The sequence below is a fragment of the Coffea eugenioides genome, chromosome 6 (assembly GCF_003713205.1).
Source record: "Coffea eugenioides isolate CCC68of chromosome 6, Ceug_1.0, whole genome shotgun sequence".
Lineage (NCBI taxonomy): Eukaryota > Viridiplantae > Streptophyta > Magnoliopsida > Gentianales > Rubiaceae > Coffea > Coffea eugenioides.
In genome coordinates, this window is record NC_040040.1 from 17479474 (window position 1) to 17491252 (window position 11779).

At 37.2% G+C, this 11779-nt stretch overlaps 2 protein-coding genes across 3 annotated transcripts; one reads left to right on the plus strand and one right to left on the minus strand.

Annotated features, from left to right (window-relative positions):
* Positions 1 to 1475: 1475 nt before the first annotated feature.
* LOC113774925 (protein EARLY RESPONSIVE TO DEHYDRATION 15) lies at positions 1476 to 3498 on the plus strand. Its single transcript, XM_027319585.1, has 3 exons — positions 1476 to 1572; positions 2310 to 2724; positions 3115 to 3498. The coding sequence occupies exons 2-3, from the start codon at positions 2364 to 2366 to the stop codon at positions 3267 to 3269; spliced, it is 516 nt and encodes a 171-aa protein (XP_027175386.1). The 5' UTR covers positions 1476 to 1572; positions 2310 to 2363; the 3' UTR covers positions 3270 to 3498.
* Positions 3499 to 4079: 581 nt separating this feature from the next.
* Positions 4080 to 8499, minus strand: LOC113776192 (GTP-binding protein BRASSINAZOLE INSENSITIVE PALE GREEN 2, chloroplastic). 2 transcript variants are annotated; one of them, XM_027321298.1, is made up of 4 exons: positions 8272 to 8499; positions 6828 to 8170; positions 5858 to 6025; positions 4080 to 4872 (listed from the first exon to the last, which is right to left on the minus strand). In XM_027321298.1, the coding sequence occupies exons 1-4, from the start codon at positions 8390 to 8392 to the stop codon at positions 4534 to 4536; spliced, it is 1971 nt and encodes a 656-aa protein (XP_027177099.1). In that variant the 5' UTR covers positions 8393 to 8499; the 3' UTR covers positions 4080 to 4533. The 2 variants fall into 2 exon arrangements, with proteins under 2 accessions (XP_027177099.1, XP_027177100.1); XM_027321299.1 differs by lacking the exon at positions 4080 to 4872 and adding an exon at positions 4879 to 5036.
* Between the last annotated feature and the right edge of the window lie 3280 nt (positions 8500 to 11779).

An 11779-nucleotide genomic window follows, 5' to 3' on the forward strand; every position in this document is an offset into this window, starting at 1 on the left:
TTTTTTGCAGAAAAATTTTACGAGTTTTCGTGAGAATATTTCTTATCATATTTCTCAATCACCTTTTTTATCACACAAACATCATATCTTAAATAAAATGCTAGTACAATATATTTTTCTACAAAAACTCCCAAAAAAAATTACAATCTAAACAGGCTGTTATGTGAGACTGAGACATGCAAAACATATACATGGAATTCACACTAGTTCACAACATCATGGTACTAGGGCCAAGTCTGGGCCTATATCTCCCGCTTTTGCGTCGGGCTGAGAATTTCAATCCAAATGTAGCCAGCCCTTTTGCAGTATAAAATCTCGACCCAAATCGGATAGGGCTGGGCATTATGCTACCCTGGGATGATTGTAATGGGGTTGTAAAACAAAAGGAGAATAATTGTAATGGGCATCTTATGTCCTAAGTTTGTTTGGATCTGGATTGCAATTATTGTGGAATTCTTTATTTTTTTGTTTTTTGGGAATAGTGCCATAATACATTTTTCAATTACCTCTCCTTCTCACTCACAAACATTTCAAGAAAAAAAAAATGTTACAGTGTTACTTATTTCAAAAGTTCTCAAAAATTACAATACAAAAGGGCTCTTTTGGGGGAAAAAATTAAAACATTCTTGATACTTTTCCAAAATAATTTATCATCTCACACAAACTAGATCTCAAAAAAAGTGTATTATGTTTTAAAAAAATGCTAAATGTAATATAAACAAAAACTAATTAATTTTCAACTAATAAAACATTCAAGGAATGGTTCGATTGGATGGTAAATTAAGGGGTAATTTAAGTAGAAGATTATGAATTCAAATCCCTCTACTTGCAATTTATATATAATAGCATTATACAATAATAATAACAATAACAATTGTTAATTTATATACAATAATAATAACAATAATAATAATAATAATAATTAAACATTCACTTTCACAAAAAGCCCAAAATTCAATCAACTTTGGGGCCTTGGCGTTTAGATAATGCAAATCAGACACAATCATATCCACGATAAAAAAGCCCTTTAGGTGGCTGGCCGACCTACCCATCACGTGAACGGACCCGGATTAAAGGGCGCTGTGGAGCCCAGAGTGGACCCCACAATTCTCTCACAGGACACATCATCATAACAACTCAATCAATCTCATCCATCCAATCACGCCAAACTTCATCTCATCCGTCGATCTCTCTACCCCACAAACCCTCAAATCAAGGGCAACATGCGTCGATGGGCCCCACCATGAAACCCATCGACTCGTCAGCCAACACCTGCACACGTCTTATCCTTACCCGACTCTGACCGCCTAGGATGAATGTACAACTGGTACTCCACGGAGTACAACTCTCGATGCACATTTAATAAAAACAATAATTATTTTTAGTTGTCGATAAAGCTTCTGGAGAGTCAATCAGTGGGCGGGCTTGGTCGACTCCGAACCTGAGGTTTGGTATCCGAACCTTATAGGCTCGGACAGCTCGGCTATAAATATGCCGGTCTCTAGCTGAAAAATCTTCATACGGGGCCCGGTTGGTTTCGTGCTCTCTCGTGGATATTTTGCTCTACTCGGAACTCGGAAGGTACTGACTGCTTTGCAAATTCATTTTTCATTTTTCATTTGAATTTCGAATTTCAGTTGTTTAGATCTGATCGATGATGAATTTCTGCTATTTTTTCCGGATTTTTTTTTGGATGGAAGTGGGGAATGTTCGATGAAGTTGAGTATAGAGTCAACTGATGTCAAGTGTGTTTGAAAATTGCTGATGAACTTAATTGTGGTGAGGTAAATCGGTTTAGATTATCAGATTTGCTGAGATAGGATGAAAATGACGAGTCACTAGGTAGATCGGCGGTTGATGAATTGTTAGGTAACTGATATTGGACTATCAACGGTTTCGATGAATAATTAAGGTTTTCGAAGTATTGGAAGAATATCCGTTGGAAGTTGAAAAGAATAGAAATTTTCTTTTTTCTTTTTTTTTTTGCTTTTTAATGCGTTTGTGCTTCCAAATAGTAGTTATGGAAATCAAATATATTCTTCCTTTCCTGTGAATTTCTGTGTTTAATATTATATGGTAGTTTTAATGGTTATGATGCGTCAAATGAGTGGAAGATTTGTCTCTGGAGAAAAATAAGGGAAATATTTGCAATTTTGTTGTCGATCCTCTTGGGGGTGGTATTTTAGATATTTTATTTTGATGTTCTACATGTTTTTGTTCTAGTCTTGTTTATGAGAGAAGGTCTGCAGTTTCCTTTAATTACATGTACTGTATGCAGTGGCTGACTTACTTTTTTAATCTTGTATTTCAGGTTCTTCTATAAGGAAATCAAGAAAGATAATTGCAGATTGAAAGTGGAAAAAATGGCATTAGTGTCCGGAGGAAGGTCAACTCTAAACCCAAATGCGCCTTTGTACATCCCTGCTTGCATGCGCCAAGTGGAGGACTTCTCCCAAGAGTGGTGGAACTTGGTGACTACCTCCACTTGGTTCCGTGACTATTGGCTCAGTCAGAACCATGTTGAGGATTTCTTTGGCAGTGAAGATGATGGGTATGATTATGAAGATACTGATGTTGTTGATCTGCTGCCGGATAATATTGATCTTGGCATGGATGAGGACGACTTGACCATGGAAGCTCAGTTTGAGGAGTTCCTCCGCTCATCTGAAACTGGACAGGGTTACATGTCAGTGTTCTCTGCTGATAAAGGAATGCCTGCAAATGGTACGAATTCTGTGTCTCTTAGTTTTCATCAAAGGATACCTCAAAAATTGCATCTTAATCTATTGCTTGCATCAAGGTTGTGTAATTTGTTCCAGTTAAATGTCTTTTTACAGACATTCATAAATTACCATTTTGAGTTCTGGCGGATAGTTGAGGGTCCTGTTCATTATAGCTTGAAATTGTTAGAAATAATTATACTGTTTAGGGCATTTAATAAGTAGAAAAATCAGCTGAAAGTGATAAAATGATGTTAGAGATTGATAATGTAAACTAACAAAATTTCGAGTCTAATTCGGTGAAGCATATATGCATATAGTAGTCATATATTTTCAATTTAAGGTGGCAGGTGGTTTATCTATGGTTCCTCATCTTTCTTGTTTTGTATGACAGGTTTTTCAAGTGACTCTGGGGCACTGATAAAGAATTTCAAGTTGTCAATGGAGAAAGGGAGCAGGTCTCCTGCAGAACAAGCTAAGTTCCTGGAGAAGCCTGCAAAGTTCATTAGCCCAAAATGCAGCCCTCGCCGGATCCAGCAGCCCCGCTGAAATGCTAGATTTGTTAGATGCTAGTTGGCCGTTAGTCGGCCAAGAGCCCTTCTGCTTTATGTAACTTTCTGTATAGAGCAAGGTTGCATTTCCTGTATCTTTGCCTTGTTCATATTCTGACATCATTTCCTTAGTGTAACCATAAACAAGCTTCCAGAAAATGTAAAAAAGAGGTTTCCATCTTCAAACAGGAAAAGTAAAAAAAAAAAGAAGAGTTATTTTAGTTGAATGTCATTATCTTATTGCAATGGTTGCTCGTTTGGACGTCGATTGCGAGAATTGATTGACACGCCTTGTGCCATCGTGTCTCTTGCCTTTGGGGGTTTCAGTTCTAATGTAATCATGTTACCGAACTGCGCAAGGAAAATGGGTTTTTGCTTTTCCTGATAAATCAGCTGATTGGCGTATGAAACAGCTGATTTGCTTCGGTTCTAATACCTTACTGATTAGTCTTATATTTTTGTAGGTTTTTTTCATCCTTGTACGTATTCGGCGACCGAACAAGTCGCTTGCTGGGGCCGAAGTAAAATAAAGCTTTGGTCGCCTAATAATGCCAAAATAATTTTGGTGGCCGGCCAGATCGCTGGTTAAAGTAAAACTAGGCTGCTAACATCAGAAGAAGATGCATCCAAGATGACAAAATTGCGAGGACGGCAAGAGAGAATTTTTGCTTGTGAATTATATATGATTTTGATTCGATAAAATTCCACAAATGCAGAATCGTACGGTGAACTAAACAACTACCACCATCTATACCAAGAATCATCCCATCGTTTCGACCAAAAAAAAAAAAAATATCTATACCAAGGATCAGCGAAGGATTTACTTTCTTTTTCATGTGTTGCACGGTTGCATTACATGCTACTTCTGATCATGGACAACTTACGAAGTTTAAATAAAATAAACCTATAATCTCAGGAAATTGCATTAGATTCTTACAAGTAGCAGAGCTTAATTCTATATCTGGTGGGAGCATCATCCTTGAGAGGCACATACAACAATCTCGTTGATTCCAATATGAAAGTTGTATTCCGTACAGTAAGAGCGGAAAGGCTTGTAATCCATGTATCAAAAATCAATTCTGTACGGTAGGTTGCTGAAATACTCGTTTTTACTGGTGACTGCTTTCATTTGTGGAACTACTTAACGCTGGCACGATCAGAAATCTGGTTTTATATTGGTAAGAAATTCAATATCCTCTTCTGCAGATGTCTGCTATATTGCTCGTATTTGTTCTTCCATCCTCAAGCTGAAACAAAAAATTTTAATCACATGTGATACTAGTTTCTTGATGCTCTTTCCGCACTTGGGCTTCTAGTTTAGTCTGATTACCAACTGCATCTGATATAGCCTTTGGTAGCCAAAACCCAGGTCTCTCAAGAAAAGGAGCCCTGTCAAGAACCAAAGGTTCTCGCAAGGTGATCTCAATGCCATCATATGTCCAGAGTGTTAAATTGGCTTCACCTTTCAAACCCAAAGAAAACCAGCCTAAGCCAGCCACCGCAATATCAATGCTGTTCACGTCCCAGCTTGTTCCAGACACTTTAACTTCTTTCCTGACCCATTTGCCCAATTGAGGAACTCCTACTTCACCAATAGGTGGCTGAAAGAGTAGTAAAAGTGTGTTACACCTAATTCCTTCCTCCAACTCCACTTTTCGGATGAGGAGAGTAAATGTGCTTAACATTGAAAATACTGGCAAGCATTGTAGAACATTTTGAATTTGGCATTTGAGGAAGCAATATCTTTGAAGTAGAACAGAAACCTCTGGAGATATGAGAAAATCAAACAAAGAAGTTGTCTACATTTATTCAACATTGAATAATGTAAAACAGGAAAATATTGCTATTATAGAAAGGTTTTTTTTTGTGTGTGTGGGGGGGGGGGGGGTTGGGAAGTTGCATATAGCTAACGCACATCGGCCGCACTTTTCCAAGCAGAGGAAGGTGGGAAATTAAATATTGGGAATGAATTCTTTTCATTTTTAACTTTCTTGAGAGGTATTATTTACCCATTTCCGTCATCAACTTTAGATTATATGCCATAGCTGTATCATATCTTTCGTTTTTTGAAACAAAGCCTAAAATAATCATCAGTGACACAGATGCCTCTAAGAGAGTCTAAAGAGCATTGGTGTTTATACCCAGTTAAAATTTTCAACATCTGAGGACCTCCATATGCTTAAATTTTGGTGATGAATCTTTTATAGAACATAAATTGGACAACAGTCTAGATTTTGGGTATAACTAAAAAGACCAAATGATTTTCACAACATGTGTATCGTTTAGATACATCATCCTTTTACATTGTTCCACTTCCACTGGACTGGAATAAAGGGTGTTTACAACTTAATTCTAATTCATCTGAGAGGTCTGAGAGGCAATCTAGTAGAATGAACACGGCACATACCCAAGTACCAACATGGATATCTATATATGTTCGTCTTCCCAATAGGCCAATAATCCAAAAGGAGGAATTATACCAAAACTTGATTCAGACTAAATTTATAATATTCATGAGTTCTGTAGTTAAGGAGCCTTCACAGCAACAAATGTGATAAAGATGGTGTATATAAGTTGGTGCATTACCTGTAGCCTGACTCCCCCATGCTTGATCTTGATCTCATCAGCATTTTCCGTCTTTCCTAAATGGAGAGAAACATTTGCAGATGCCCAGACAGTGACATAGATTGTCTCTACAGAAGACTGGATAAGATCTAGTCTTGCCAAGGCACCAACATGTACAGTCTGACCTGCCTGGAATATTAACAAAATCCATTAAAGCCAACAAAAAATTGTTTCTCCAAAGAGAAAACAATCTTGAAAATAAACCGACATCTATGGTCTGGCATTTCCACATAGCAATACTCAAATGTATTTGCATAACAAAGGCAAAATGCTCCCTAGGGGAAAAAAAAAAGAGAAAAAACTATCAACAGTTCAAGATAAACAATAATATACACACATGGCGTCTGCCACCAAAAGTTGGAAGAATCAAACTGAAACAACAGAGAAAAGAATTAATCCATGGATGTAACGGAATTATGAACTTATGTATTGCAACTATAACTATTTATATTACTCTCTTCCCCAGCTTGGACTACTAAAGCAACTTTTCTAGCCATCATTCAATTAGAGCCAGCAAGAGAAGATGCTTTATTGGGTGGAAGAACAAAAAGTGAGTTCTTTTGGATCTCATGGACATATAAAACCTCAACATTACTCCATCCTCAAGACCAAATTCTCAGCAACTATCAAACAAAATCAGATTAGATCATGTCAAAGAGGAATAGTGGCAAGACCTCACCTACTGCTTTGTCTTACATTAATCATCAGTTTCCCATTACGTTTTCAATAGAAAAAAGTATTCAATTAATTTAGTGGCCTGAAAAACCCCTATTTATGCCAATGTGCCAGAACTAATCAACTGCATCTAAGTATTGGAATAAGGATGAGGGTTTCTATCCATAACTCTAAGAACCTCCTTGACGCGTGTTTATACTGAAACAGACAGAATTTTTTTATAAGCTTTGGCATGCAAATAAGAGTAATGGCCTGCCTTGATCCTATAGCTTCGAGGTTGAAGCTCCTTCCGTATCTCAACCATTTTTTGCTCCTCCCTGTTTAATCTCATGGACATGAGATATGGATGTAGCAGGCCTGGTGTATCATACATTTTTGCTTTGGCAGATAATATTCCCCCAATCCTCAATATCCCCAGTGTTGTCCCAGGAACAGCAGCTTCAGTAAGCTTTGTAACTTTTACTCCTCCTTTTCTAGCAAATGAATTAATCAATGTCGACTTCCCAGCATTCTGAGCTCCAATTACCCAGACGTTCCCTCTTGGTCCAGCCAACTCCTTAATAAATGCCAACAAATTCCTCACTCCCAGGTCCTTACGAGCACTAACTAGATAAACCCCACTCAGCTTAGGTGCTCCGTTTGCCTTGGCACGGTGGCGGACCCATCTATCTAACCTTGCTGGGGAAATCTGCAATGGAAGAAGATCAACCTTCGTAGCCACCAAAACAAGCTTTGGCAGCTTCTTGTTAGACTTGAAACCATCTCTGCTTCCTTCCAGAGCCTTGAACAAAGACTTTGCTGCTCGCTTAGGAAATGAACCATCAAAATCAACACAATCAACCACCATAACCACAACCGTAGCATCAGCAACGCCTGTGGGTTTTATTAACTTGGTGGTCACCAACCTATCAAAATCAAAATCCGGTATCAAATTCTCAGCTACTTGATTCTTAACGTGCCCATAATTCCTTAAAGAATGACATCGAGCACATACTGTCACCTCCTCTTTGTCCTTCCGAGCTTCCCTATTCATCCTTTTTCTCTCTGCTTTCGACAACTTTATCTTCTTCCCCTTCTCCACAACCTCTTCTGTAATGTTACCATAACCAACACCAGCTGGACCAAACCCATCCAACTTCTTTAACTCATCATCTTCTTTCTCAAATTCGTTTTCCAACTCTTCCAAATCCCAATCAACCCCATCTGCACCCTGAAATCTTCCTTCAACCCCATCACCACTCCCTTCTAATTGCCCCTCAATGCCATCCTCAAATTCCTCATCCTCCTCGTCAAAATCATCAAATTCATCATCCATTAAACCCCCAGAATCCTCCTCATCCTCATCCCCTATGACCTCACTAAGTTCCACCTTCTTTTTCTTATAAAAACCAGGAAGATTAGGGTCCTTATCTTGCATGAAAACTCCACAACCAGGGCAAATAGACTCATAACTCTCATCCTGATCTCTTCCTTCACTCAAAATCAACCTCCCTTCACCTTTCCTATGACCTTTTCGGCTATCTTTCTCTGTTTTCTTGATTGTTGTCGATTGACTACACCTAATTTCACAACTACTCCTGCCGCTTTTCTTACTCAGACCTGTAAAGAAATGATTTTCCAAGTGGGTCTTGGCTAATAAGTACAAATTACAGTAATTTAAGTAGAATGTAAAAGAAAGAAGTAGACAAGAAATCACATACCTGTGAAAAATCGAGGCCTTGCAAAACCATTTGAACAAATAGAGTTCTTTACATGCAATTTAACGTTGAAATTACAAACAGCTGAATATAGAGGTGGTGCATATGGCAAAGCTGCTGCCATTTTTGTTCATTGCTTTGCTTTCTTCTAGCCCAGAAGAGATTTCTTCCGCTAAACCCCTGAGATGCTGGAGTCTGGACCCTTTTTTGCTTTTTCTTTTTCCTTCTGCTTTGTTATTAAAATCTATTTTAGGCATAGTAATGCGGAACTCGGGTTCCTTTTTTTTCCCCTCCGAAAAAATGATTATGCAATCTGCATATCTAATCCGACTGCAATATTTTATTGCCAGGATAATTTGCAAAGCCACGGCTGACCAAAGCTTGAAATGATGAATAAATGGTCAATTTCGTCCCCAAATCTTTTCATTAGTATGGATTTAATTCCTAAGTTTTATTTTTAGCCAATTTGATATGTGACTTTATTTTGCAGCTCTAATGTAAGACTTCTGCGACAGCACCACCACCTAAAATCAATCTAAATTGAAATTGATCAATTAAATAGGAGAATTTTGAAAACGTCATTAATGAAATAGTAATAAATCAAGTAAATCGTGTAAAAAATCATAATATTAAATTTTTAAAAAGTTTCACTTAGTAATTTTTTACATGATTTAAAAGTTTTACCCGATAATTTTTTACACTACTTACTTTTTTTAATTATAGTTTTTATGAGTGATGTTCTTATAAAATATCTCTACTTAGTTAGTCAATTAGAATTTAGATCGGTTTTAGATAGTAATGCCACCATAGAGGTCCTTAAATAGAATTGCAAAACAAGTTCAAGCATCAAATTAGTTAGAAATAAAAGTAAGGCACTAAAAATCAATGTGAGTAAAAGATTGTACATTTTCTCTCAAATGATTGTTCTTTTTGAAATGGTACATTTGTCAATGCACACGGTACAAGCATTATAAGATTTGGTCCATATGATATAAGATCGGTAAGTATAAGTTCCCGTGTAAAATACCAATATGCCACATATCTATCCCACTTCCGTCGCCTGTTATTTTAATTGCAAATTTGCAACACCTAATTCTCTCTGATTTTCGTGAATTAATTTAGCAAAACTAGTCTCTATTGCTGCATTTGACCATAAATGACAACTCAGTTTAATCCTGTTCTCTGGTAATTGAAGATTTGGTAAAGCTAAACTAAAGAACTTGCTTATGCAGTTTTTATATTTTAAAGATTAATCATGTTCATGACCTCCTAATGATAGACAAGGAACTTCATAGAATTTTGTAAAAGTGAAAAAAAATGGTTTTCACACCATGGTATTGGTAGCACATTAGTCTAGTCATATACTTAAAATATTTTATATTTTAGATTCACACTTCAATATGGCAAGATTCACTATTGATTTACCTTATATTTTTATTCATAAAGATTAACCCCCCAAAAATATCAATTGCTCCTTTGGAAATTCTTTGTCAGAAGGCAAAAAAAAAAAAAAAAACCAATTTTTAGACCTTAGAAACATTTAAAAAGCCCATATGGAAATTCTCTTAGTGTCCCTCAATCTATAATAATATTTCCCTTTCAATTCATATATTGTATTATTGGTTCCTTTAGTTTGACTTCTAAAAGGTCAAAAGTATTTGATTTTTGAGAGCCTCAAATGTCATAATAATACAATTTGTTGGAGAATGAAATTCAAAAGGATATTAATTTGTCTTTTGAGGGCTAAACTATAAATTCAAAGTGGTTTAAGTACTTATTCCCTTAGGAATTTTTTCTAAGGGAAAAATTCATAATTTTTTTCTAAAAAAAAGGAATTAGGGGTTTGTAAAGCATCTCAAATCAATGGTTATTAATTATTCAAATTGAAACAAGGTTTAACCCATCTAATTTCTCTTTTTCCTTTCAATCAATATATTTAGAGTGAATGGCCCAAAAGATCACTAAACTATTAAAAATGGCACCCTTTGATCACCAAACTTTTTTTGTGGCCAAAAAGGTCACTAAACTCGCAAAAACTCTCCAGCGGAGCCATTTTACCGAATTTCAGCGGTTTCTCATCCGGTGGCATGGGCAACGTGGAATGGAAGAATATAGTCAAGGGGCAAAAATGTCTGAAAGGTTATTGGAATAGGTGAAGCCATAGATTGTCTCATTCCCAAACCACTTTTGAACCCATATATTGACTTCGTCTTCTCCGACGTTAAAAATAGAGACTGTAATTTAAAATGAGAAACAGGGAATGATTAAAGGCGGTGGCAATAATTTAAGAGTATTATCGTTGAGCATGAAGAGAGGGGGATGGGGATGAGGACAGGAAGTGAATCAGTAAAATCTGCTGCTTTGAAATCAAATTGAGATTTCTCGTATTTTAAGAGCTTGACTGAAGCTATTGGAAGTGACTCAGGCTATACTCCAAAGTTGTCTGGGCTGGGTCCCTCAGCCCAATAGTTCGCTAGGGCGGTGCTCAGATCAACACAAATAAAAGAAGAAAACCCGTATGCCGTGTAACTGGCTCGCTGACTAGCAGAAGGCTTTATTCCTTTTCTTTTCTCGAAGAATGGGATAGCACAGCACTCCCTTCAACGGCTGCCCTCGGCAACCCACTGGTGACGGATGGGAGCACACGGCTGCGGAAATACAAAAAAAAAGTATCATTCTGTTCTTTTCTTTTTCTGTAAAAGAAAAAAAACATTTTTCTAGGTAAACATTTTTTTTTTTTTGGCTGGGTGTAGTCATTGGAACTGCCAAGACTCTTTCCAACTCAGCTAGGTGGCTGGCGAAGGAAATCGAAGACTGAGCAAATAATGGGTATGGCTCGAGAGACCAAATTGAGAAAGCAGTGATGAAACCTATGGGCTCAAAGGGTCATCGTCGTCGGAGTTGGATGTTGGGTCGGGGTTAGTGGTGGGGCGGATAGGGATAGTAGGGAGGTCAGAAGTGACGAGACAGAGAGGAGAGTGAATCTCGGTCACAACCAGTAAACTTCTACGCTGGGTCAAATTGAAAAGTGAAGTGTTCCCAGCTAGTAAACTTCACCGGAGAAGATGAAGTGAATGTCGATCGATTGGTCAACTTTGGGAATGAAACAATCTGTGAGTTCACTTGCCCCAATAATCTTTTGGACATTTTTGCCCATATCAGAATATTTATTCAACTCAAGACCCTTGTAACCGGATGATTCACCGCTAAAATTCGGTAAAATGACTTCGCTGGTGCGTTTACGTGAGTTTAGTGACTTTTTTGGCTACAAAAAAAGTTTGATGACCAAAGGGTGCCATTTTAAATAGTTAAGTGACCATTTCGGCCATTCACTCATATATTTACACCCTTTCTCTCAACTTAAAAAAAAAAAAAAAAAAACTAAAAAAAGGGAGAGAGAACCCGAACCAAAAAAGAAAAAGGGACAAGAAAAAAGCAAAAAAAAAAAATAGAGTAAAGAAGAGAAGAAACGCTGCACTACTTCCTCTGCATCTCCGCCTACGTTCTTAAA